The following is a 27,837-nucleotide window of genomic DNA, read 5'->3' on the forward strand; positions in this document are numbered from 1 at the left end:
CATAGAAGTGAGAATTTTGAAGTGGGACTGCCTGCCTTTAGGTTCGCATACTGTGTTGCAAAGTGCAAATTAGGTGGGTTTGCCTTTAAATGCAAGCTTAATAGAATTTCCCCCTCAATATCTCTTGCATGCACACAAACACACAGCGAGGGATCTTCACTGGCTCAGTCAGCAGTGCAGAGTATGGAATACATTCAATAACGGGTGAGATCAATTGGGGGGGGGAGAGAACCTGTGGCCCTCCAGATGCAACTCCTAGCACCCCTGGCCCCCCCCGGCTGCCAGGGATGATGGGAGCTGGGGGTCCAACAACACCTGGAGGGCAGCAGGTTCCCCATTCCTGCACAACAAAAACTAAACAGCAGAATCAAAAGCCAAACCCCTGCAAACTCCGGACTGAGCCCAGGACCTTTTGCCTACAAAGCAGGAGCTCTGCTGCAAGACCCCTCAAGAGCATCTGGGGAAAACTCTGGCATGAAACCCTGGAGAGCTGCTGTCAGCCAGCATGGGGGATACTGGGCTGGCTGGGCCAATGGTCTAACTGCAGATGTTCCTATTTAAATTCAAGAGGTGGTGGCCTCTACTTCACTGGGGGTTTTTAAGCAGAGGTGGGATGGCCATCTGTCAGGGATGCTTTAGCTGGGATTCCCGCATTGCAGGGGGCTGGACTGGATGACCCCTGGGGTCCCTTCCAACTCTACGATTCTAGGAATCTTTATATTTAGGAAAAGGGCCATAGCTCAGTGGAAGAACAGCTGCTTTGCGTGCAGAAGGTCCCAGGTTCAATCCCCGCTGGCATCTCCAGGTATCTGTGCTTTCTATTTGTGGGGCTGCGGCAATCGAGGACAGCCAAAATGGTACATGAAAACAGGTGCAAGACGTACCTTCTGGGCTGGAACCGGCAGTCATCTTCCCCGCTGTCTGCCTCCTGCACACAGAAGAGAGGAGAGAAAGGGGAGATTAAGGTGCTTATTAAGATTAAGAGACAGTGTGTTGCTGTGGTTAAGAGTGTTGGACGAGGACCTGACGTCGGATCCTCACCCACAAAGTTCTCGCTTGAGCCAATCAAGCTCTCTCAGCTTAACCTAGACCTTGCAGGGTTGTTGAGAGGATAAAAGCAGGGGGGAAGGTTCTTATGTCGATTTACAAAGCTCTGAACAACTTAGGTCAGGGACCACCTGAACTCAGCTCAATCCCTGAGCTCACCTGTAGGAGCATCTTAGGCTGTTTTCCAAGTTCTCATTTGAAAACAATTGGAAATTGAGCTTTTAGTGTTGCCGGCCCAGCCCGGTGGAACTCTCTGCCAAAAGAGATTTAATAGGCACCTCCCGTGCCAGTTTTTAAACACTTGCTGAAACCTTTTTTATACTGCCAGGCCTATGCAGGCAATTAAGAATATATCCTCCCACGATGTTTAGTGGTTGTGTTCTCAACTTTTTAATGGTTTTTATTGTATGTTTTTACTGCTGCAAACCACTTTGATGGTTTTTTAATGACACAGTGGTATGCAAATTTTTTATATATAAATAAAAAAATAATAACAAAAAATGTTTTAATGCCCCCTCCTGGCCACTGCTGGAAGAGTAGGGGGAATAACTGGATGGGAATATCCATCCCACCCACCCCCGCCATCCAAGGAGAGGACGCAAGAGGCACAGCATGCTTTCATGAGGAAGAAATAAAAAGGTGTCAGAAGAAACCCAGGAAGTTCAGGAAACACAGAGACAAATAAAACACAAAAACCCTGACATGCTGAAGGTAGAAAGGGACGGAAGGTGGAATCCTGCCTGGACTCCCCAAGCAGAGTGAAGCACGAACTCAGTTCTGTAGGGGAAAGAAATTGCATCCAGTTTCTTTTCAGCTTGAGGGCCATATTCCAGCACAAGTGTCTTTCCGAGGGCCGCATGCTAGCGGTGGGCAGGGTCAAGGATAAAAACATTCCCCAGCTTTGTACCATCAGACAAATCATGGGGCTTATATGGACACCCACACCTCTTCAGATGTTTCTGCATTCCAGCTTCCATCCTCCTTGGCTGCTGGGACCCTGCGGTCTGGGGCAGCCGGCTCTCCACCCGACTTAGGCTGACTAGGGCTTCTTTGTGGTTGTTCTAAAACTAAAACCTCCCTCTTTCAAACAAGCAAACAGCAAGGTCTTCCAGAACTGCCGCAAAACCTGTCTGTACCTGCTGGAATTTCAGCCACAGTTATGATTATTATTAATCACCCACCCTTCGCCCTAAGGTCCCAGGATGGGTCACAGCATCAAGACACAATAGTAAAAGAAATTTAAAACAATGAATCATCACAAAAATAAGGTGGGTCCTAAAAATCTGGAGCCTCAAGTGTCCAAAGCCAGGGTAAAGAGGCCCATCTCCTGCATCCTCTGGAAGCTGGATAAGCCTGGCGCAGCGCTGTGGGGAGGGAGTTCCACATCTTAGGGGCCACCACAGAGACCCCCTCTGCTGACCTCAGGACCCATGGGGAAAGAGGTGCCCTTTCAGATATGTGGGGCTCGGGTCCTTTCAGGCTTTAAACACAAATGTGAGTACCGTATTTTTCGTCCCATAGGACGCTCCGTCCCATAGGACGCACCTAGTTTTTTGGGGGGGAAATAAAGGGGGGAAAATTCCCTTTATCCCCCCCCAAAAAAAAACCAGGTCGGGGAACAGCGGTATGGTGGCGCTGCGCCTCCCCGCTGTCCCCCGAGCTTGTGGGGCTGGCTGATGTCTGCCCGGCGCGCCGGGCGCTCTGCTTCAGGGTGCTGTGCGTCCCGGGCAGCAGGCTGCTATCTGCAGCGTGGGGAGCCCTGCGGGAACTCCCGCGGGCTCCCCAGGCTTGCGGATAGCTTCCTGAAGCCTGGAGAGCGAGAGGGGTCGGTGTGCACTGACCCCTCTCACTCTCTAAGCTTCAGCGAAAGCCTGTGTTCGCCCCATAGGACGCACACAGATTTCCCCTTCATTTTTGGAGGGGGAAAAGTGTGTCCTATAGGGCGAAAAATACAGTACCTTGAATTGAGCCCGGAAACTAACTGGCAGCCAGAGCAGGATGTCCACAGCTGGTTCAGCCTTCCAGGCACCAGCCTGCGGATCTAACGTGCGTTTTGTCTTCCTCTTCAATGTTCCCCAAAGGCGGAGGAACAGCCAGGCACATCTGGTGAGGCTGTTTTCCCCCCCTCTCTACCCTCCCCCAACCAAAGAAAAAGCACATCCCAGATGTCAAAAACTGTGTGAACAAATAATTTTTAATATATAGGGCAGGGACGCTCAGCGAGGCCTCGATTTGGCAGGGCAAGTGCCTTTCCCTCTGTGAGCCGCCAAGCCCCAGTTCCCGCAACGAGGTGTCAGGGTGTTCTGCCAGCTGAGCGCATGCCCGGCAGCCCAAAGCATTCTGGGAAGCATCAGAGGCAGAGGAGGGGAAGGTTTTTTCTCCCCATCAGGCCACAGAGCAGAGCAGAGGAGCCGCTAAACCCACCTTGCTCATATCACCAGTCTTCCACATTTAAGAACATCCAGAGAGCCCTGCAGCTGAATCAGGCCACCGAGCCCAGCATCCTGTCCTCGCAGCGGCCAGCCAGGTGTCCCCACAGGAAGCCCCCGCAGGCAGGAGCCAAGGCTAAGGGCAGTGCTCCCCCCCCCCCCCGCAAACTGTGCTTCCCAGAATCTGGAGAGAACGTAGCAATTGTGTCTAGGAGCTTCTTCACCAAAAATTTGTCTAATCCTTTTTAAAATTCATGCTAGCTGGTGGCCAAACAGAGATGGCTTGGGGGGGGGGGCGGCGGCTGGGAGGCTGACAGAATCATGGTTTGCTTAAGCTCTTAGTGGAAGCAAGGACATATGACAATCTGGATGTTTAAATGGTTGTCGTTTGTTGCTTTTAAAGGTTTTGTGCATATTCTGAACTGCTTTTGAGTTTTCTGAGTTCTGTAAATGAGAGATGGTACATAAGTTCCACCCCCCCTTATAACAGGATTGGGTGTACTTATAAGGGGGAGGGGTGAATTCAAGCAAGAAAGGGATTCCCATTGGGGGATCTGGCTGGCCACTAAGAGAACAGGATGTTGGGCTAGGTGGAACGTTGGCCTGATCCAGAAGAATCTTCTTATGTTCTTAAACAAAAGATCGGAAGCGAGGTCAACTCCCCAATAGTCTGCCCAGAGGTGTCTCTGACTCCTCCCCCCCCCCCCGCCCCCGGTGCAAATAACACTTTCAAATCAAAGTTCTACACTCTTTCTTCCCTTCCAGCTCTCCAGTTCTGTGATTCTTTCATTCCTTTGGCTGCCTGTACAGGTCGTGCTGGCTGGGAGTTGATGAGAGTACAGTCCAGGTTGGGAAAAGGCAGTTTTATGGAGAATCAGCGTGGTGCTGTGGTTAAAGCGTCAGGCGAGGACCTGGCAGACCAGAGTTCAAGTCTTCACACAGCTGTGAAACTCATTGGGTGACCCTGGAGTTGGTCACTAGATCTCTCGGCCTTGCCTACCTTCACAGGTGTTTCGTGGGGTTTAAATGAGAGGTAGAAAACAGTGGAACGTCAATCAATCAATCAATCAACCAATCCTTGTTTCATTCCTACAATTTATTTATTTTAAGAGTTCCATCTGCCCCAATTTTTAGTTTTAGGGTTAAGGCACAACTGCATTTAAAAAGAAGGTGTATGGCCCGTTACATTTTGTAATATCAGATTCCTTAAAAGACATAAACTTCTGGATAAGTCAACAGCATTGGTGTGGGGGAAGAAACACAGTCGTCCCATTTCCCCCCCCCCCCCCAGCTATGACTATAGGCCATCTCAGTCATCCCAAGTATGTGGGCCGCATCCTTCTGCCTTGGAAAAGGCAAGGAGCCACAGGAGCAGGACTTTGCAACAAGCCCTCTGGCCACAGAAAGGAACGGCCAGGAGAGGCTGGGAGCCAGACAAAAATTATGGGACCGCGCCACAGAGTATGCCGAGCATTTAAATTATCTGGGCTTGACACACTCTCAAGGAGCAGGCCTGCCTTGACGTAAGATGCGCCAGAGATAGTCATCGGAGGTCAGGAAAAGATAAGAAAAGCACCCTCTTTTCCCCGCACCAAGGAGCCAAGAGGTTTGAGATATTTGGAAACGTGACCATTTAAGGTCAGGAAGAAAACAGCCATGGCTGGGTGGTACACAGACTCTGCTTTGCGTGCAGAAGGTTGCTGGTTCAATCCGCAGGAGCATCTCCAGGGAGGGCTGGGAGAAAGAGAGACACTCCCTGCCTGAAACCCTGGAGAGGCGCTGCTGCCAGCCAGTGTGGGCAATACTGTGCGAGACGGATAAACGGTCTGTCTCTGTATAAAGTAACTCCCTATGTTCCAGGGTCTCAAGTCAGCTTTTGGGGAAGGAGGCGGTGCATCTTCAGGTGGGGAACACCCTGCAGGGAAGCTTCTATGTTGGGGGACCGGGTGCAAGGGGAGATGTCCCCTGCCTGGAATTTCCTGGAGACTTTCCCCTAAAGGAGCCATGACCAGTGAGAGGCTGGTAAAACCCCCCAAGCGAGGAAAGGTGCCACCATTTGGGACTTTTGCATTTAGAAATAAGATTAGGGTTTGGGGGGGTAATAGGCGTGTGGGATGCAGGGGGTGCAGGGGGTGCTGTGGGTTAAACCACAGAGCCTAGGGCTTGCCAATCAGAAGGTTGGCGGTTCGAATCCCTGCGACGGGGTGAGCTCCCGTTGCTCGGTCCCTGCTCCTGCCAACCTAGCAGTTCAAAAGCATGCCAGTACAAGTAGATAAATAGGTACCGCTCCAGTGGGAAGGTAAACGGCGTTTCCGTGCGCTGCTCTGGTTCGCCAGAAGCGGCTGAGTCATGCTGGCCACATGACCTGGAAGCTGTATGCTGGCTCCCTCGGCCAATAAAGCGAGATGAGCGCCGCAACCCCAGAGTCAGCCATGACTGGACCTAATGGTCAGGGGTCCCTTTACCTTTAATATAAAACAATGCATGTAGTGTGAAGAAAGGGCGTAGGGAGAAGTTGTTTTCGCCGTCCTGGTCTTTCAGCAGAGCCGAAATGTCCCCATCTCCCCATCTCTCCCCCTGACAGGTGTTTTTTGCATGCAGAAGGTACAGAATCCCAGAATTGCAGGAGGACTCAAAGGGTCATTTAGTCCAGACCCCCGCAGTGCTGCTGCCAGGTTAAATTATTGTCAATTGCCAGTTTGGGTTGGGGGGGTCAGTTTGTATACACTGGGAATGACCCTTCTAAGCCTGAGACCTTGGCATGCAGCTGCTGCCAACCAACGTCTACAATACTGGCCCGGATGGACCACTGACCACTCACTTGACATAGGGCAGCACCCTAAGTTTCCTTTCCAAGACAATCCTTTCTGAACATGCCATCTTATCCCCACAGCACCAACCGTAAGGTTGAAGCAAAGCTCATAAATTTCCTAAACTGAAAAATGGCCCCTGTCAGAGCATGGCCGAGCCTTGGAGTGCAATTTCAGGTTACACCACTAGAGGGAAGCAGAGACAACAGGGAGGGCAGAGGAGTCTGGGGAAGGAGACCCTTGTGTCAATCCTCACCTGCTTTCTTATTCGGTTGGGAGGAAGGGGGTTAAAGAAGATGCCCTTGATTCGGAAACGAATTATCAGTGGAACACTGGGCAGATAACTCAGCATTATTTACATGGACTGGCAGCAGCAGTCAGACAGGAGAAGTGTCCAGCCCCACACCTGGAGATGCCGCTGGGAAATCGAACTGCGGCCCTTGCACTAAAAGCAAAACAAGGTTCTAGTCCTGATGGCTCTGAATGAAAGGCTGGTTTAAATAGGAAGACGGGAAGGTGACAGTGTCAGTATTCTCTATAGTGACTGGCAGCAAGGCCAGTTCTCTGGGGATAGGGAGGGAGATGCTGTGGACCTCTTTGCATGCAAAGCAGTTGCTCCACCAGTGAGTTATGGCCTTTCCCCCAAGGCAGAGCAAAAGAAGAGCAGGCGTTTGGGAAGCCGGTGCGACTTTTAATCTGTTTTTGTTTGCTGGCATCCGTCTGTCTCTGGAGACAATGGAGGAGTGGGCCTTTGCGGGTGAACTCAATCTGTTTTTAGTCTGTTATTACTTAAACTTTCTCAAAGTGTTAAATTACTGCTATTTTTTTTTTCTTAACGAAAGTTTTATTGTTTCATCATTTTTTATAAACTTATTTTAGGGTTGTTTTTTATACTCAGTTTTGTGAAATAAATATGCTGCCCAACTAGCACCTCCATTATTATACTATCTGCATTATTACTATCACTGCTACTGCATTTATACCCAGGGGTTTTTCTGAGCTGGAACTTGGGGGAACTGAGTTCCCTTACCTTTTTAAAATGGAATCATTGATTCTTTCGCCTGAGCCAAAAACCCACTTATATCTGTAATCAATAAAGTTGTGGCCATTTCTAATCCAGATCATTGTCTGCCTGAGTTTATTAATCACAACTTCCATGTAGCAACTGCCAAGGGGGAACGGCACTGCAACTGGGCCCGCAATAAACAAACAAATTTTGTGGTGAGTTCCACCACCTTTTCCCAGGAAAAAGCACTGTTTATAGCGCACCTTTTCTCCAAAGAGCTCAAGTGTGGCAGACACAATTCTCCTGCCCTCCCTGTGAGGTAGGCCAAGGGAAGAAAGGCAGCGGCTGACCCAAAGTCACCCAGTGGGGAGAGCTGAGTCATAGCTGAGCGGCAATCATTTGAACCCTGGTCTCCCAGGTCCCTATTCCAGCACTCTAACCGCTTACATGAAAAAGTATTGCTGCCTGATGCCCAACCATTTGAAGTACCACCCTGCTGAAACAAGAGCCCTTTTGGACACTGCCCAGGACGAAGGAAAATAAGGGTGGGCCGAAAAGGGATTTAACATACACACAAACAACTTTTTGGGGTATGCGTAAAGTAGATGTTTTGGCCGGTGGGTTGAGCAGGGCTTGGATTCCTGAAAAACCACCAGAAGCCTCTGAGAGGTCCTTGCTTCCAGCACTGAAACATAAGCCACGGTCCCAAGTTCACACCGCAAGGACTGTAGCCAGCCCACAGGAAGGAGGGCAGCCAAGGGACCACACTGACTCCCCCTGCACTCTCCCAGGCCGGAGAAGCAGCGGGAAGTTCGCCCGGGAGTTTTCAGGGCATGTTGCGCAACCCACAGCTGGAAACCGGGATACAGCAGTCTCTTCCTACCGTGTCCACACACAGACACCACTGAACGTTAGCAGAGGATGCATTGTGCCCACCTGCTGGCCTGCAGATGTTTTGGAGCCGATGGCTGTGGCTGGTTGGAGGTGTGCTTGGCATCCCACTCTCACTATGGGCAACCGGTTGCCTCTTCTGGAAAACCAGAACCTGAGAGCAACAGCACTCCCCTCCTGCTATTCCCAGTAAGCGGAGGCAAACCAGAGCCATCGGGCTTAGTAGCTACTAATAGCAGTCTCCATGAATTTGTCTAATATCCTTTTAAAGCCATCTCCATTCCAAAGGGAAAGTCCAGCGTGGATTAAAATTTGAGAGAAATTTGATTTTGACTGCTGTGGGCATGAACCAGGAGGAGGGTTTCCTGCCCCAGCTACGGGAATGAATTAGCCGAACAGTGCCATTTCTATTCTCTCTCAGAATTGCAAATATTTTGGAAATGGCACTGGAACGTTTGGGGAAGGCTGAAAGCTGGTGGGAAACCAAGCCGACAAGGTACGAAGCAGGTCAGCCTGCGACTGGATTTGCCAAGATCAAATTCCTTAAGCGTGCCCATTACATACAGCGATAAAGAGGAGGGAGTTGCAAACAATGTAGGGTGTGCCAAATGTCAATTCAACGAACACACATGACAGCAGCAAAGGGGTGACTGACACAACTATCCTAGCGCTGTCAAGTTCATTATTGCCTGTCGTGGTGAGAGAGGAAACTACCGTCCTTATTCAGGCCCCAAGCGGATGGAATCAAATCTCTCGATAACTTTTCAATTTGGCGGCTTCACGCCGGACTCTCCCCTTGAAGTTCCTGCTTTGGAGAATGGAGCCTTCCTTCTCAGACTGACAGCCTGCTGGGCTGACCTCTCTGTCTCTTTGAACCCAGAATCTTTAGATGATTCATGAATACCCAACCCATCCTTTGCCACAGCTTCCCAGACCTTCCAGTCTCCAACTTCTCCCAGTACGTGACACACTTTACTGATACCCTATGCAGGTCACACACACACACACACACACACACAAAAAGAACGACAGCTGGCCGCACTCGCTGACCGCCAACGCACTCTTTGTTACTACGTTGCGCCACAAATTAGCATATTAAGGTCAACGATGCAGAGTCCCGCCTGTCGCAGAGATGTAACAAAGAAGACTGCTCTGTCAATGGGGGCATTTTCTCTTTCATGCAGGGGCTGCACAATTTTTTTGCTTTCAGCCATCAGAGCTAAAAACTTTGAAGCAACGGAAGAAAACTTTCTGATCTTAATGACTTTCACTCCTATCTCCCTCTCTATTAAACACACAAACACACACGGGTTGCCATTTCCAGAACCCCATTTAATAAGCACAGAAAGAACTTCCTCTAAAATAGTCATTCCCATAGGGGTGCTGGGATTGTAAGAGCGCCTGCGAGATGCTTCATGGGGAAGATTCAATTGTAAACCATAAAACATAGTTTTGGGCCATTAAAATCAATACACATCAACAGAAGCACAGTGTCCCAGTCGAGGGAAGTAACAGTCGCACTCTATTCTGCCTTGGTCAGGCCACACCTGTGCCTAGTTCTGGGAGCCACAATTTAAGACAGATATGGACAAGTTGGAAGGTGTGCAGAAGAGGTCAACCAAGATGATCAAGGGTCTGGAAACCGGGCCAGATGAGACAAGGAGGAGATACGAGAGCCATCTTCCAATATTTCAAGGGCTGTCATGTGGAAGAGGCAACAAGCTCATTTTCTCCTGCTCTAGAGCACAGGTAGGCAAACTAAGGCCCGGGGGCAGGATCTGGCCCAATCGCCCTCAAATGGTCCTGGAATCAGTGTGTTTTTACATGAGTAGAATGTGTGCTTTTATTTAAAATGCATCTCTGGGTTATTTGTGGGGCAAAGGAATTCGTTCATCCCCCCCCTCAAATATAGTCCAGCCCACCACAAGGTCTGAGGGACAGTGAACCGGCCCCCTGCTGAACAAGTTTGCTGCACCCTTGTCTAGAGGGTAGGACTCGAACCAATGGCTTCCAGTAACAAGAAAGGAGATTCCGAATCCACATCAGGAAGAACTTTCTGACAGTAAGAGCTATTCAACAGCGGAACAGACTCCCACGAGAGGCGGTGGACTCAACCTCCTTGAAGGTTTTTAAGCAGGGGTCAGAGGGCCATCTTTCTTGTATGCTTTACTTGAGATTTCTGCATTGAAGGGGGTTGGAATGGATGACCCTCGGGGTCCCTTCCAACTGTATGTTTCTACTAAAATCCCGTCACCCTAGAACAAATCTGCTTTTAAAAGAAAAGAAGATGGCTTTATGCGGTTAGAAAAGGGAAAGGGAAAATCATGGAATGAACAAAAGTCTAATTGTGCTCTGACTCAGTCTAAGGCAGCTTCCGATGTTCCTGTGATATTTTGGGGAACTGGTGGAAAGTGTCCAGCTCCATCAGGGACGGGCGTAGGATGGACGAGAGATCCACACCACGGCATTTCGCTGAGGGTGGGAACAAGGGAGCGCAGGACGCAGCAGCGCAGTGTGAGGAAACAGTCAGGTTTTCTTCCAGTTGTTAAAAATCTCACCCTGGCGATTCTAACGGTGTAATTAAAGGCAGTAAATTGTTACCTAGTTTTGCTGGGTTAACAAGGAGAGGAAGGTATCCAGGCAACCGCTGGCTAGAGAATTGCCTAGATGGAGTGGCAGGACCCCAGCAGAGAGCAGAAGGTATTTAAAGAAAGGTGTGCGATTCTGAGAGAACCCAACCCTTTCGGGCGAACAAGGAGGTGGCAGCAAAACAAAAAGCCCTCTGAGCAGCCGGGCAGCTGGTTTTTATTTGCTAGGGCAACAGAGGAGGGGCTGGCTGTTTGGCCCTCAAGAGCACATCAAAACAGTGAGCCAGCAACACACCGTAAGGATGTAAGACGGGCCAAAATGGGCCTATCTAGTCCAGCAACCAGGTGCCCCAATGGGAAACCAACAAGCAGGATCCGTGCACAAGAGCCTTCCCTATTCCTGAGATTTCCAGCAACTGGTATATGGAAGCATCATTGATTCCAGCAGTGGATGTACAGCACAGCCGTTATGGCTGGTAGGCATCGAAAGCCTTCTCCTCCAGTGAGAGAAGCCCATCGAGGATTTTGACACACAGCTCTCATGCCAGATCGTGAGCCTTGGGTGGTCCTGATCTTGCTAAATGGAGCATGGCCGTTGAAGACCGTCTGGAGACTTCAGCTGGTGTAGAATTCAGTGGCCAGGTTGCTCACTGAGGGGAGACAGTTTGAGCCTAGCCTGCCTGCAGTGGTCACCAAACAGTTTCTGGGCCCAATTCCAAGTGCTGGTTTTGACCTATAAAGCCTTACACGGCTCAGGACCCCAATTCTTTAAGGGCCACCTCTCCTCATATGAACTGGCCCAGACCTTGCAATCATCATTGGAGGCCCTTCTTTGTGTGCCTCCTCCATGAGAGGTCTGGAGGGTGGCAACACAAGAAGGAGCCTTTTCTGCGGTGGCTCCGTTTGTAGAATGCTCTCTCCAGGGAGGCCTGCCTGGTACCACCATTAGATATCTTAGGTGCCAGGCAATTCTTTCCTCTTTAACCAGGCCTCTGGCCTTTAACTATCTGTGGCATCTTAGAGTGGGTGGGGTGTTTTTCATGTATTTTTCATGTATTAATGTTTGTTTGTTTTTGTTTTAAGGTATCTATATGGGGTTTTGTTTGTTTGCCTTGTTAGAAGTTGCTTCCAGTTGCCTTTGGCAAGAGAAAGCAACCAATAAAGATAGATAGATAGATAGATAGATAGATAGATAGATAGATAGATAGATGATAGATAGATAGATAGATAGATAGATAGATAGATAGATAGATAAATGGGAGTTGCCTTATACCTATTGGTCCATCTAGCTCAGGATTCTTCAGGGTTTCAGGCAGGGGGTCCTTCCCAAACCTCCACCTGGAGACACTGCTGGAGACTGAATCTGGGATGTTCAGCTTGCAAGGCAGATTCTCTACCACTGAGCTATGTCAATTCCCCAATAACACACAACTTGACCATGGGGAATGCATGCATGGAAGCAGACAAAAGCACATCCGCCTCTCTCTGAGCGAGAGCTCTTGCCTTCCCTGCAGAGGGTCCTTGGTTCAATCCCCAACGGCATCCCATCCCTGCCACCTGAAACCTTGGAGAGCTGCTGCCAGTCCGTGTAGACAACACTGAGCTAGATGAACCAACGGCCTGACTCATATAAGGCAGCTTCCTATGTTCATATGTCTCAGCACCATCAACGTACAAAGGAAAAATGACGAGCTTGTTCTCCAGGATAGACAGCGGAGGAAAGTCACAGTGGGAGGGAAGAGGGAAAAGAGAGAGAGAGACAAACTTGGCAAACTGTTTCTCTCCAACCACATCTAAAGGAGAATATTTTATGATTTCCTTTTCAGAAGCCACATCTTCCGCGAAGCTCTTGCTTAACCGCCCAGGCCGCTGTCTTCAATCGCAAGCAAGGCTTGCGCCACCATTTCCCAAAGCTGAACAACGGGAAGGATGTGGGCGCACTCAGGATATTCTTCCCCCGGGGTCCCATTTGGCCTAGGAACAGCCCTGCCTGAGCTCAGAACCCAAAAACCTTGCCCAGCCACCTGTCTGCACGGCCCACGTGACTTCCGGCCTATATTTGCAGCACGAGGACTAGAAAGTTGGCTTCCTTGAAAGAGAAGCGACAGGCCTTGTCTTCCAGGAAGCTGGGTTTTCTGCCAACTTCTGCATGGGGTATATATGCAGGATCCTGGTTCGGAAGCAGGAGGGCACTGGGAGGGAGCTGGTGAGGTGCCACAGCGGGAGAGGGCAGCTTCCTCTCATGTCTGGGGCTGGCGGGCTCCTTCCCATGGTGGGAAACAGAAACTGGATCTTTGGGCCAGATCCAGCGGGGCGTCTGATGCCCACGGCCACCTCCCGAGTCCACAGCGGAGGCCTGGCTCCTTCCCAACTTACGAGGCTCCCTCTAATACCACACGCAGGTGGCGAGTGCCAAAGGAAACAGAGTCAAATTACGGCCGCTGAGAAAATAAGAGGGAGGTTATTAGCAAGTTTCGGGGAATCCCAAAGTTTCCAGGTGTAGTTTTTGCCTCTCTATAGCCCAGTGCAGTGAAGCCTGAGCGTGCTCAGCAGCTACAGAATATAGGAAGTGCCCAGAAATAAAACCAGAAAGCAGCAGGGAGGGGGCGGGGAGCATACATAGAAAGCTGCCTGATATTGAGTCAGACCATTGGTTCACCCAGGACAGTACTGTCTACACTGGCTGGCAGCACTTCATGGGAGTTCAGACAGGGAGTCATCCCCGCCCCCCGCCACCACCAGTCCTACCCGGAGATGCCAGGATTGGACCTAGGGCGTTCTGCGTGATGCAAGGCAGATGTTCTACCAGCAACCGACGGGCCTTCCTGCAGATTTCCATGGTTTTACGCAGCTTGTGGTCCCCTGGAGGAGGACACACGGAGAAGGCTGACCTGACCAGGAACCCTCCTTTTTTGCGGGGCTGGCGAGGACGTGCTACAACATTTTGCTGCAGGCCCTGCTTGCCTTTGCTCCCTGACCACCCTCCCCGCTTAAAGCGAATATACAAAAACAGTGGTACCTTGGAAGTCAAACAGAATCCATTCCGCAAATCTGTTTGACTTCCAAAACGTTGAGAAACCAAAGCGCGGCTTCCGATAGGGTGAAGGAAGCTCCTGCAGCCAATCGGAAGCCGCGTCGGACATTCGGGTTCCAAAGAAGGTTCGCAAACCGGAAGACTCACTTCAGGGTTTGCAGTGTTTGGGAGCCAAAATGTTCGACTCGCAAGGCGTTTGGGATCCAAGGTACAACTGTATACAAAAGGCTAGATGTGGGGATGTTGCAGTTCCTGGAGAGTGCACACCAATTCTCACCTCCTAACACAGCGGTGGGAAGTGACAATTTGTGGCTGGCTGTTCTCCTTCAAGCAGCACAGACTGAGGCAAAGAGAGGGAGAGAGAATCCCATTGTTCCAACTGCAGAACAAAACTGGATTCAGAGAGAGTCCCTCAGGGCATGCCAAGCCTTCTTATCTCCAGTGTCCCTGGGGGTGTGTGAGCACACGGCAGGGGGAGGGACCCCTCTCCTAGCCCCACCTGCCACTGTGCCATCTGCCCCCCCCCCAATTGCACGCATCCTGGCAGGCCAGCCATTCTCAAGTTCACAGGCCTCCTCAGTAGCAGATCTCCGTCAGTGGAGTCCTCTCTTGCAAATCCCGTAATCTACATGGGGATTTGGATGCTCTTTGACGACATCAGCGCGGCGGAGGGGATGAGCGCTGACGTGGGGCTGAGGGGGCGCAGGGTGGGGGCAAAGAAAACAAGACGATGCCCCACCGAAACCAGATGTTCTCGTTATGTCACCAAGCGGACACCAGCAAGCTCCCGTGCCTTGCCAATTCACGATCTGTACAGCAAGCAGGAGAAAATCAAAGGCACGGGAAGGACTTTAAAAAGGTGTCTCTCTTTTTAAAAACAGACAGACAGAACTATAGCATTTTCCAAGTCTCAGGGCTCATAAACCCACCTCCACTTTAGCTGTGTGCAAGCAAATCCGGATGAAGGAACAATGAACAAGTTACCTGGAGGGGGCTTGAGGGAGAGAAAACAGACTGCTTATTGATCTAAGTGGGTTCCCAAAGTGGGTGGCAGCACCCCTGGGGGGCAACGGGATTCCCTAAGAGGCAAGGGGGTGGCAGAGGTGTAAATGACTACCAGACTCTGAAAAGCTGGTATCACTGGATCATCACTTTTGCTGAATTAAACTAAGTATGTTTTAACTGGATTTTGAACACATGTGCAATTAATTGTTACTGTTTTGAATTTTATCGTGTTAATGCCTTCCACAGTGGGTCGTGCAAACCGCTGTTCTGAATAATGCTTATTTATAGGGTAGGTGGCACTGGGCCACCTACGTTCACGGGCCAAAGGGGTAATGGCCAGAAAAGGTTTGGGAGCCACTGATCTAGCGGGTCCAAAAGAAACAGACGAAACGAAAACTCTCTCAGCTCGTTGATGGCCAAAGGCAATTCAAGTTGAGGCAAAGGGAGATACTCTATCTGCAGTTTATAAATGCAATTAACAGCCCCACTGGACCAAGCTGGATGACTTCAGGAAGTCTGCCAAAAGAGCGTGGAGGCCAGAGGCTCTGACGCCTGGTGCTCCAAGACAGACTGCCCCAGTGCATGGAAGTTCTACTGAACTATCATGGCTTAAACAGCCTTTTGGCAGGGGAAGGGAGCGCAGTACCCGGCCTCAATTTCCCGAATGCTTTCAAAAGCCAGTGACTGCACCATGCTGCACCCCTGGCTGGAGGGAACTGCTAAAATGTGTTTTCAGGGGTGGGAGGGACGGACGGACCAAGGTGCAGACTTCTTGCCCTGACAAGAGGGCCGCATAAACCTGCCTTTTAAAATTCCAGGCAGCTTAGAAGGGGTTCTCTCTCTTCTGTCAAGCCTTTAATCGGCCTTCACCGGTCGACTCTAGTTTCTTAAATCTATAAGCGTCTCCACTTTCGCTGTGTGGCTAATCCACTTAAAACCCTCTCTAGAACCTCACAAAACACACAGGGACACATTAAATATATTTATCTGTCACTCAAAGAGCATCTAGGTAGCGTGCAACATCAGTATAAAACATCTTTTTGATTCAGTAAATTACATATATGTTGTTATGAGGGGTGGGGGGGTTTTTTTGGGGGGTAGCGATCAGTCTGGATTATTCCCTTCCATTTCTTGGGATTCTGTATCTGTGGGGGCAGAAGCAAGCTTTCCCTATATGTGGGCAAATCAAGGAGCGACACCCCCCCCCCCGCAGCACGTCTGAGGTCTTCTAGGTTCCAGCATGCTCAGGGAAGACAGGAAGCTGGGTCCACTGGGCTACACCAGGAGTGTGGGGCATCAGTGGCCTTCCAGGGGTTGCTGGACTACAACTCCCATCATGCCATGCAGGCTGCGAGAATGATCAGAGTTGGGAGTCCAGCAACTTCTGGAGAGCTACTTCTGTTCGACACCCCACCATGAAAGTAGCCAAGGGGGACGGGGGGAAGGTGCCCCCCCCAATCAAAAACAAATCAGTACAAATCTGAGGTTCTGCCCCTCCAACAAAAGCCTGCGCCCCACAAAAACCCTGTTTTTAGGGGTGCCACTGGGATCTACTCTGGCAATGAGCTTGAATCTGAGGGAGGTAACAGCAACAGTAGTAGGTTGTTTGCCTCCAGAGCCAGACCTGGATCTAACCCATGAGAAGCATATGCCACAAAAAGATTTGCTTATTTAACATCCCATTCCCCACACCTTTCATTTAACATCCTATTCCCTGCCCCCCCATCACAAGGCGCTGGAGGCAAGTGCAAACTGTTCTCTCCCATTTTACCTTCACAACAACCCTGCAAGGTAGCGTCTGCTGAGAGATAGTGACCAGCCCAAGGTCACTCAGGAAGCTTCAGGGCTGAGTGGAGGGTTTGAACCTGGGTCGTTTTGCTCCTACAGTCTGACATCCCACCGCTGTGTCACAGAAGGATAAAATGAGTTGGAGGCAGAGAACAGCAGCAAAAGGATCTCACTTGTGGGTGGGCCTAACTGGGCACCTCCTGCCATCCGGCTGCTGTTGTTCTTTTAAAATCAAATTCAAGGATCTAGTCCCAGAGAAGCACTAGCGCTAAACAAGCGCCAGGGGTGGGCCTAACCCAGGCGCCTTCTGCTGCCAAGCTGTTGCGTTTTTTCAAAAATTCCAGTTCAAGGTTTCTAGTCCCAGGGAAGCACTGGAGCCAAATGAGCACACTGCGCGGAGCCGGCCAACATCCTGCTGCCAAGAAAGTATGCTAATGAGTCACATTATGCAAATCGGCACTCAATTATGCACATGCTGCAGTTCATTCCAATTATGAGCCATTTTTGAATGCCGTTACCTCCTGGAGCAGCCAAAGTCATATGGGGGAGAGCGGGGCGGGGTGGGGGGGTGGGGTGGGGAGAAGGCTGGCATTCAACAGTTTGCGCCATCATGCGTTACAGTCGCACGACAACTTTAAGGCATGCCAGGCTGTTTAAGAGCATCAGGAGAGTCTGGCTGCAGCTGGATCAGGCCAATGGGGGCCCACCGGGACTGGCATCCTGTTCTCACAGTGGCCAACCAGATGCCACTACAGGAAACCAGCAAGCAGGACCTGGGCACAAGAGCAACTACCCCTTCCCGCAGTTTCCAACAACTGGCATTCAGAAGCATAATAATAATAATAATTTATTATTTGTACCTCGCCTGTTCCCCAGCCACTCCGGGCAGCTTCCAACAAAGACTAAAAATACATTAAAATGGCACACATTAAATGCTTCCCTGAACAGGGCTGCCTTCAGATGTCTTCTAAATGTTAGGTAGTTGTTTATCTCTTTGACATCTGGTGGGAGGGCGTTCCACAGGGCGGGTGCCACTACCGAGAAGGCCCTCTGCCTGGTTCTCCGTAGCTTTGCTTCTCGCAATGTGGGAACCGCCAGAAGGCCCTCGGCGTTGGACCTCAGCGTCCGGGCAGAACGATGGGGGTGGAGACGCTCCTTCAGGTATACTGGACCGAAGCCATTTAGGGCTTTAAAGGTCAACACCAACACTTTGAATTGTGCTCGGAAACGTACTGGGAGCCAATGTACTGTAGGTCTTTCAAGACCGGTGTTATGTGGTCTCGGCAGCCGCCCCCAGTCTCCAGTCTAGCTTCCGCATTCTGGATTAATTGCAGTTTCTGGGTCACCTTCAAAGGTAGCCCCACGTAGAGCACATTGCAGTAGTCCAAGCGGGAGATAACTAGAGCATGCACCACTCTGGTGAGACAGTCCGCGGGCAGGGAGGGTCTCAGCCTGCGTACCAGATGGAGCTGGCAGACAGCCGCCCTGGACACAGAATTGACCTGTGCCTCCATGGATAGCTGTGAGTCCAGAATGACTCCCAGGCTGTGCACCTGGTCCTTCAGGGGCACAGTTACCCCATTCAGGACCAGGGAGTCCTCCACACCTGCCTGCCTCCTGTCCCCCAAGAACAGTACTTCTGTCTTGTCAGGATTCAACCTCAATCCATTAGCTGCCATCCATCCTCCAACTGCATCCAGGCACTCACACATTGTAGCCATCGTGGCTAACAGACCTCGATAATCCTCTCCTCCTGCATGAATTTTTGTCTTACCCTCTTTTAAAGCCATCCAAGTTAGTGGTCATCCCTGCCTCTTGTGGCAGTGAGTTCCACAGTTTAACTATGCGCTGCGTCCTTTCTTTAACTTGTCCTGAATCTTCCACCGCTCACCTTCATTGGATATCCATGACTCCTAACTTTATGAGACAGGGAGAAAAGCTTTTCTCTCTCCACACTCTGCATGCCATGCATAATTTTGTAAACTTCTATCATGTGGCCTCTACCTCGCCTTTTCTCCAAACCAAAAAGTCCCAGATGCTGCAACTTTGCCCTTGGGGCCTTAGGGCGAAGGGCAAGTAATAAACGAATGAATTAAAAGACAGAAATAATTTGTGGCTCTCCAGTTTTGACTGAACACCTATCAACTTCCAGGGTCTTTGACTACTTCTTGTTTAAAAGACACCAGCAAACCTTGCGGTGGCCCTGAAACCAACGTAGACAGTTGCTTAAAAAAGAAAAAATCGTAGTTCCAGGCCTTCTGGAAGACCCTCCACTTAATAAGGCGGTGGGTTTAAAGAGAGTGTTTACCTCGCTCATCATTTCCCAGTTTTTCGAAAAGACCCTCCGTCCATAAAGCATGTTAACAAAGCATTAGGGGAGGAGAGAGGGAAATGAATGGCCATGTGCCGAGTAGGTTGTGACAGTCGATCACACACTTGACGTTGGGTGTTCCCAGCACCGGTGGTGGGTGGGTGGGAACGAGAACGACAAGTTAGGGTGCGGATTTAAAGTGCGTGAGTGGAGGGGAGAAGTGCCACTTCCTTGGCCCACGGATCCGATTGTCTCTGGGCTGAGTCCAAAGGTAGCGTTTCCCAGACATCCAGTGCACTTGGCAAGGCAGCCAGGGCACAGAAAACACTCACTGCCCAAAACAAACAAACAAACGAGCAGTAAAACCGTACCTCACAATCCCAAGAAGCTGCAATTCTCAAGAGGCTAAGGGGGAACTTTGACCCTTGCAAACTGAAGGCAAGATGCACGTATTTATTTCCGCTTCCCAAGTAATTAAAAAACAAAGTACTGTAGTTCCGTCAAAGCGTCAAAGAGCAACGCACCTTGGACGTGTGTTGTTTTAATGCCCAGTGATTTAAACATGGGCAGTTAAGAACCCGTGTGGCATACGGTGGTTTAAAGGTGTGGGGCAAGGGCCTGGGACATCAGCACTGTAATCCCCAAACTGTCTAGAAGGGCTGCAGTCCAACAAAGGAGGAAAACACACACACCCCGACCCAGAATATTTGTAGTCTGAAACGGTGCAGGATTGCATTAGGAATTTATGGGATAAGAATCTAAGAGGCTGCTGGATCAGGCCAATGGCTCACTGCCTCTCAGCCTGACATACCTCACAGGGCTGTTGTGGGGATTTAAGGGAAGGGGGATAACCATGTATGCCCCCTTGAGATCTTTGGTCGGGAAGGTGAGATGTACAGTGGTACCTCGGGTTAAGTACTTAATTCGTTCTGGAGCTCCGTTCTTAACCTGAAATTGTTCTTAACCTGAAGCACCACATTAGCTAATGGGGCCTCCTGCTGCTGCCGCGCCGCCGGAGCACGATTTCTGTTCTCATCCTGAAGCAAAGTTCTTAACCCGAGGTACTATCTCTGGGTTAGCGGAGTCTGTAACCTGAAGGTATGTAACTTGAAGCGTATGTAACCCGAGGTACCACTGTAAATACAACAAATAAATAAAGAATAAGAGGTGTTTGTTTCGATACCAGGATTACCAACCAAATTTCCCGCCACTGGCAGCAACCCCTCCAACATAAAAACTGCAGGACACACACACATACTCATCCCAGCCCTTCTGTTTTCCTCCAGAACAGCCTCATTTTTAGCTTTAGTGCCTCAATTTAGGGAAACTCCTCGATACGTCTGAAGAGCTGACAATAATATGGTGATCCTTGGCGAGTCAGGGCAAGCGCTGAAGGGAGGAGCCCTGCCCTGCTCACCTCGGAGTTCAGGCGGAGAAAGTGAGCAGAGGAGGAAAGAGAAAGTGGGTGGCTTTGTTGCCGTCTGCCAAGGAACCAGCCTCAGCTCCTCCGATTCATCCTGCGCACACAGACCCAGTCAAGGCAGGCCACACGTTAGGAAGTTTTCAGTTAGAGAAGTTTCACACGTTAGAGAAGTGCAGCACAGGTGGTGAAGTGACTCCCCTACGAGGGAAGGTTGCAGCATTAGGGACTTTTTAGTTTGGAGGACAGGTAAGTAAGAGGAGACGCAATAGAAGCTTGCAAAATTGTGCATGGCGCAGGGGAAGCGGATAGAGAAAAGCTTTCCTCCCTCTCTAATGCTAGAACTCGTGGATATCCCATGAAGCCGAATGTTGGAAGACAGGTAAAAGAAAGTCCTTCTTCACCCAGCGCAAAGTTAAACTATGGAACTCCCTTCCACAAGAGCCAGTGACGGCCACCAACCTGGATGGCTTCAGGAGAGAATTAGACAAATTCATGGAGGAGCAGAGGACTATCGATGGCTCCTGGCCACGCGACTATGTTGCTCCCCTGTGGTCAGAGTCAGCCATGCTTCTGAATCCCAGCTGCTGGAAGCCACAGGAGGGCAGGGTGCTCTCGTATTCCGATCCCGGTTTCAGACTTCCCACTGGGACATCTGGTGGCCACTGGGAAAGACTCCCCACCTGAGACCCGGAAGAACTGCTGCTGGTCAGTGTACACCATGGGTAGGCAAACGAAGGCCTGGGGGCCGGATCCGGTCCAATCACCACCTAAATCTGGCCCACAGATGGTCCGGGAATCAGCATGTTTTTACATGAGTGGAATGTGTGCTTTTATTTAAAATGCATCTCTGGGTTATTTGTGGGGCATAGGATTTTTTTCATTTCCCCCCCAAAAAATTATAGTCTGGCCCCCCACAAGGTCTGAGGGACAGTGGACCAGACCCCTGCTGAAAAATTTGTTGACCCCTGGTGTACACAGTATGGAACTAGGTGGGCTAGTGGTCCGACTAGGCATCAGGCAGCTTCCTAAGTTCCTAATTCTGAGTTTCAGAATCTTTCAGATCCTCTTTCCTCAAAGGGAAGGAGAACAGATGGAAGGGAAGGTCAACCACCGCTTGACAGCTAGAGTGTTAGCCAATGAGTGCTGATGACGATGCCCCAGCCAGGTCTTTGGAGGAAGCGCAGCTGGTTAGTTTCTAGTCCCCGCTCCTCTGCAAAGAGCTGCTGTCCCCTTTCTACCCCAAAAGGAGCCTTCCCTGTTAAAATTAATTTTTGGATGACGTAGCAGAAACTCCCTTGGAGCGAGGGAGGGAGGAAGACAAAGCCGGCTTCTGTCCCCCGGTTGTTTCCAGCCGGGTGGAGGCCACAGAGCTGTTGTTGGTGTTTTAAAGGCAGCTGAACAAAGTTCTTAGACGACAAGACAATTTCAGGCACCGCGGGGCGTAAGGAAGCCAAGGGAGGGTTGGCAACTTGCTTATCAGGTTACTAAACAGGATGCTTTAGCAAACAGCCCCTCCAGACTGTTGGTTTTTTTTAAAGGATATCTTCTGGAGCATGTCATTTACCCAGTAACAGCACATTAGCAGTGAATTTATGCTGGACCATCCACACGCCCTTCTGTTTTATTTGTTGCTCTGTGAAACTTCGAATCATAGAATTGTAGATCCAACGGTAATCTAGACCAACTGCCTGCAACAAAGGAATCAATCACTTCTCCGGTGTTACTGCATTATTGCTATCAAAAACCACAGGAACATAAACGCTGCCTCATGCTGAGTCAGACCAGTGTTTGAAATTAGCCAGGTGCCAGGAGCATTTTGTGTCTGGCGTGGATCCAACTGTGACCATGTGGAAATCTCTGGATGCCACGTTGGCAACTGGGGAAAGCAAAAAGTCACTTAGAGAAGGATCTGAAAATTTTCCTTGACATTTGAATTTGTTTTATTCTTGAGTGTTTTATTTGATGTTTTAATCATGTGATGTAAACCACTTTGAGATTTGTTCTTTAAAATATAAAGCGGTATATAAATGAGTAATAATAAGAAACAACTCCATTGCGGGGGGAAACAAAACGGCACCTAGACATTCCATTGTGGGGACTGTAACCCCCAGGTTTAAGATGCTATTTGGAGATTAGACTATGTTATCTGAGTTTTTAACGCTGAGACAAACCATTGGTCTATCTAGATCAGCACTGTCTACACTGACTGGCAGTGGATCTCCAGGGCTTCAGACTGGGTTCTCTCCCAGCCATACCTGCAGAGGCCACCTGGGATTGAACCCGGGACCTTCTGCATGCAAAGCACGTGCTCTCTCCCACTGAGCTATAGCCCTTCCCCGTCTGGAGGGGCGCTTGCGCTATGCCTCAACAAAGTGGGATCAAAACAAAACAGGAGCAGAGCTTGGATGGCGACCTGTCAGGGATTCTTCAGCTGTGATTCCTGCATTGCAAGGGGTTGGGCTAGAAGACCCCGGGGGCCCCTTCCCACTCTACAATTCTATGAAATAATAGTAATTTTTAAAGATGTATTCCTGTTAACAAAATTACTGGACTCGAGGTGTCAAGCAGACAAAAGAAAGCACAGTTTTCAAACTCTCTGACCGCACCAAAATTACAAGGAAACTCTTGTCCATAATGACACTGCTGGATGGTGTAGAGGATTCTGGGTATGCCCACAAGGGCCCAGGAGACAGAAGCATATGACTTCTGTACTATTAAGGGGCTGCGCTGCCGCCGTCAGCAGGCTGCCAAAAGCAGCTGGAAGGCTGGCAATTATAAGCTGGTCAGTTTGCTTGTTTTTCCGCCGTAAGGCTCTGCAGCACAACATTCCACCACGGTGTGGATCAGGCAGAGAAAAGAAAAGAAAGGAAATTACACAGAGGAGCTGTATAATCACGGAATATGGGCAGACGGCCGCAAACAGAGAAACTAGAAGTTTTGTTTGCTTTCAGGACACAACCATGGCAAGAGATTGCAAACAAACATCACATGCCGACAATGGGCCTTGCTTCCCCCACCTTCCAAAAAATGTACAAAGGCCTAGCCTACAAGTAGGAACATGATCCTTATCGACCAAGAGCAAATCTTCTGTGAGTGTTGCAAACCCCAAGACGACAACTAGGATGCCCAACAGAAAGCCAAGCCAATGCCCTCCAGATGTTTGTGGCTACAACCCAAACCAACCTGAGCCAGAATGACTGGATGAGGCCTGGGCTGATTGGGGCACAGCTGTGCTGGATGAGGCTGATGGGAGCTGGGTCCAGGAAAAGGGGACAACTTTTATTGACTTGTTGACTGCATTGATATCCCACCCTTTTCTCCAAGGAGCTCCTCCCCACCCCCCTCATTTAATCTCCACAACAACTCTGAGAGGTAGGTGAGGCTAAGGGGCAGTGACTGGCCCCAAGGTCACCCAACGACCTTCATGGTCGAAGCGTGATTCGAACCCTGTCCTCCCAGGTCCTAGTGCAGCACTCTAACCACTGCTCCACACTGGTTGCAAGTGTGCAACTGACTAATCACATACAGTATTGTCAAATAACAGGCAATTGTTTTTTTAAGCACCAACTTCACTGGAGCTTTTTATTACTGTTGCTACATTCCCACCTTCTCTCCATGGAGCTCAAGGCGGTGTGTGCAATTCTCCTCACGAGGAGGGAAGGCCCAAGGCAAAAGCAAACAGAGTAAGAGATGAGAATCTTACCTTTGCAGCACGCAAGAGTCAGAACAAACACACACACCTACCTCCATTTGTGACAGTCTGGAGACACATTGCCACCAGGCAAAATCACCTGAGGAGGGCATGGCAGCTTCCCTACTTTCAATAAAGAAGCCTGACTTACACTGGGTGCTTGGTACCACTCACTCAGGAATATAATTTTAGTAGAGACGATAACACAGGATTTGAGAGCTAGGACCTGTGGTCACTTTTTACGCCATTTGGCATTTCTTTATGACACGTACAGAAGAGCAATCACTCCTGAGGCAGCCATCACTGCAAGCCTGGCAAATCTGGAACTCTACTTCGCAATCAGGTAACACTAGTATTCCTTCTTTCTGCGAAGACAACTTTTATTCTCATTTCCTTCTTTCTTTCATGACCTGGACTTTGACACTTAACCTATGAGTGACTACACTTATTTTACATGGCAATTTTATGAGCCTGCTTTTCTATGTTTCAACATACACCTATCTCTATAACTGTTTGCTCTGTTTTATATACGGTATGAAACATTTTTTTTTTTTTGCAAAGACAAACAATAAGCAAACCAGGCAACAATGGCGTTCATTGCATTGCCCAGCTACTCAAAGATCAACTCTCCCATACCAAAGTATTAAGGGCTTTGTAACTTCTGTGGGTTAAATCACAGAGCCTAGGACTTGCCGATCAGAAGGTCGGCGGTTCGAATCCCCGCAACGGGGTGAGCTCCCGTTGCTCAGTCCCTGCTCCTGCCAACCTAGTAGTTCGAAAGAAAGCACAAAGTGAAAGTAGATAAATAGGTACGGCTCCGGCAGGAAGGTAAACGGCGTTTCCGTGCGCTGCTCTGGTTCGCCAGAAGCGGCTTAGTCATGCTGGCCATATGACCCGGAAGCTGTACACCAGCTCTCTCAGCCAGTAAAGTGAGATGAGCGCCGCAACCCCAGAGTCAGCCAAGACTGGACCTAATGGTCAGGGGTCCCTTTACCCTTTACCTTTACCTTCAATAGCTGGAGCTCAAGGCAGGAGTACTGGGTTGGAACCAACCATCTTCTACACAGAGGAAACCCACTTAAGGAAATGGACCCTAGGACTGGCACTGGATGCAATCCACTGCTTTTGTGGGAGTCGAACCTCAGTACGCAGTGCAACATGCTAAGAGCAGTTCAACAGTAGACTGGACTCCCTCAGAAGGTGATGGACTCTCCTTCCTTGTTTTAAGCAGAGGTTGGGAGGGCATCTGGCAGGGATGCTTTAGTTGAGATTCCTGCATTGCAAGGAGTTGGACTTAATGACCTTGGGGGTCCCTTCCAACTATACAGTTCTATGATTCTATGGCTTGGCGGGGGGGGGGGGAGAGGCTTGTCACAGAGAGATATGGAACTGGGAGTAAGCTCTCTTTAAGCAGCACCATGCAGCCTACAGTTCCACCCGATGCAAAAAAAAACAAACTGCAAAAACGAGAGGAAATGTAGCTTTTATCATACCACCCCCCTGGTATGCAAGGAAAAACAAAAGCTCATGACAGTTAACCTCCAGATTTACATGCTTGCCAAGATAAGCACTCTTGAAAACAGGACCCCATAATATTTATGACTGCTAATCTGTATCAAAGCCGTCCATGGACCAATTGCACCTTTGTGGGTCTTGAAGACTTGAAGACCCCTTAACCTTTTGCTGTATCATTTACACCTACAGTAATTGTTTGGAGTGGGGAGACACAACAGCACGCCAGGCATTTATAACCGTTTTCTGTGCCCCATCGTTGAGCGAGGAGAGAAAGGCTGTATCGTGGGCCGATATCAGCAGAGAGATTATAAAGCAGCTTAAGCTTCTGGCAACACATAAGCACAAAGATCTCAATTCACAGCCACACTATCTCTTAGGCTGCAGCTTTTTCTGCTGCAGAATTCTAACCGTGTGTTTTTGTTACTTAAGCACGTGTGGCCTCAGTTATGGTGTTAACCAACACTAAAAGAAAACCTATTCACCATCACTATGAAGAACTAAAGCCTCTCTCCCCCACCTCACCTAAGAAGTGTGCCTGGATTATTTTGGGGTGGGAGACAGAGTTGCTTTCTGATTCAGTTGCCATGTGCAAGTCATTAGTCACAGGCTCAAGTCAAAACATACTCCACCCTGCAGGAAATTAAAAAAAGAGAGAAAGAAACACACACACACACACACACACACCCCTCCTGGCAAGCACATTCGCCTGTCACCGGAGCTGAACCTTTGGGAGTTTTCGTTTTACATAGTTTCAAGAGCAAAAGCCGCAAATACCAGCCGGAAGCCGTGAGCAGTCAGAAAGAATCAAACGGGACATGTCAAGTTTCAGCTAACACTTTCAGCATCACATCCTCTACTGCTTTCTAAATGCCAAAACACACTCACAACACGAGGCACCCAGCTGTATTTTTTCTTAAATTCCGTGCATAGTTTTGGAGAAGCAGAAGCCCTTTGCTTTTGACGGGAAAACTGGACCAACACTAAAATTTGTGTGGTTTGTGTTTTGAAGGCGAAGTTCAGTCGCCTGACAAGGACACCTCTTAACCCAGTAGGACTTTGCAACCGATTTGGCTGCCCTGGAGTATGGTCACGGCGAACAGGAGCCTCACCCTTTAATGGGTTCCTGGCCCTAGAAAGGCAAGTGCACCAAACTGGTTTGAATACCATTATTATTATTATTATTATTATTTCCTTTAAAAAGTTCCTAAATTTGCAATGACTACCAGGCATGCTATGTCTCTGCAAACCCTCCTATCCCAGAGGGATAGTCCAGAGAAGCGCTGTTAGCTGTTCCCCTTGTTACACAGAGCCAAGTGGCCTCATCCAGAAACTGGGTGTTCCTATTCTGCAGAAAGCTCTTCCACCAGAGATTCAGTGCGCAACCTTACCCTTGACTTCCAGGTGAACCTTGAAGACTCCTTTATGCTAACACACCAAGCACTTTCATAGAACTGTAGAGCAGGAAGGGAGCCTGAGGATATCCAGCTGTTCCACACAGGGATCAAACCTGCCACCTTGGCGTTATCAGCATCACTGTCTGACCAACTGAGCTATCCATTGCCCTTAAGGAATCTTTACATTGCTTTGTAATAATGTTTTGTCTTTTTGACAATCATACGCCGTCCTGGTATTTTGCAATATGTGGCGTAAGGAAAAAGTAAAGGAACCCTGACAGTTAAGTCCAGTCGCGGACGACGCTGGGGTTGCGGTGCTCATCTCGCTTTACTGGCCGAGGGAGCCGACATTTGTCCGCAGACAGTTTTTCCAGGTCATGTGGTCAGCATGACTAAGCCGCTTCTGGCGAAACCAGAGCAGCGCACGGAAACGCCATTTACCTTCCCGCCGGAGCGATACCTATTTATCTACTTGCACTTTGACGTGCTTTCGAACTGCTAGGTTGGCAGGAGCAGGGACCGAACAACGGGAGCTCACCCCGTCACGGGGATTCAAACCGCCGACCTTCCGATTGGCAAGCCCAAGGCTCAGTGGCTTACAGCACAATGCCACTATTATGAGAGATTATTACAATGGATACGGAACCATCAGAACCATCACTATAAGTCTCTGTCCTCAAGGCGCTTACAGACCAAATTCAGCAGGACACTGCCAGCTCATGGGGCAAGGCACTCACAACGAACCCCACTCCCCCCATCATAATGGGGGGGGGGCGGTTCAGCTATTAGCAACATGGGGAATAATGTCACCAACCCAGCTTCTGCAAATATAACTGAGGAAGGATGTGAAGGGCTCTGAAGAACCCTTGAAATTATAAAGAGGCAGAGAGATGGGGAAGATGGAA

At 49.6% G+C, this 27,837-nt stretch overlaps 1 protein-coding gene across 2 annotated transcripts in view; it reads right to left on the reverse strand.

The window, feature by feature from the left end:
- SSH2 (slingshot protein phosphatase 2) overlaps window positions 1–27,837 on the reverse strand; it is a 113,328-nt gene that overhangs the window by 71,473 nt on the left and 14,018 nt on the right. For both annotated transcript variants that reach the window (XM_082201662.1, XM_082201661.1), the window contains exon 2: window positions 885–928. In XM_082201662.1, coding sequence (XP_082057788.1) covers window positions 885–928 — 44 coding nt within the window. The remainder of the gene's footprint in view (window positions 1–884; window positions 929–27,837) is intronic.

The sequence above is a fragment of the Podarcis vaucheri genome, assembly GCF_965113315.1.
Source record: "Podarcis vaucheri genome assembly, chromosome: 15".
NCBI classification, from domain to species: domain Eukaryota; kingdom Metazoa; phylum Chordata; class Lepidosauria; order Squamata; family Lacertidae; genus Podarcis; species Podarcis vaucheri.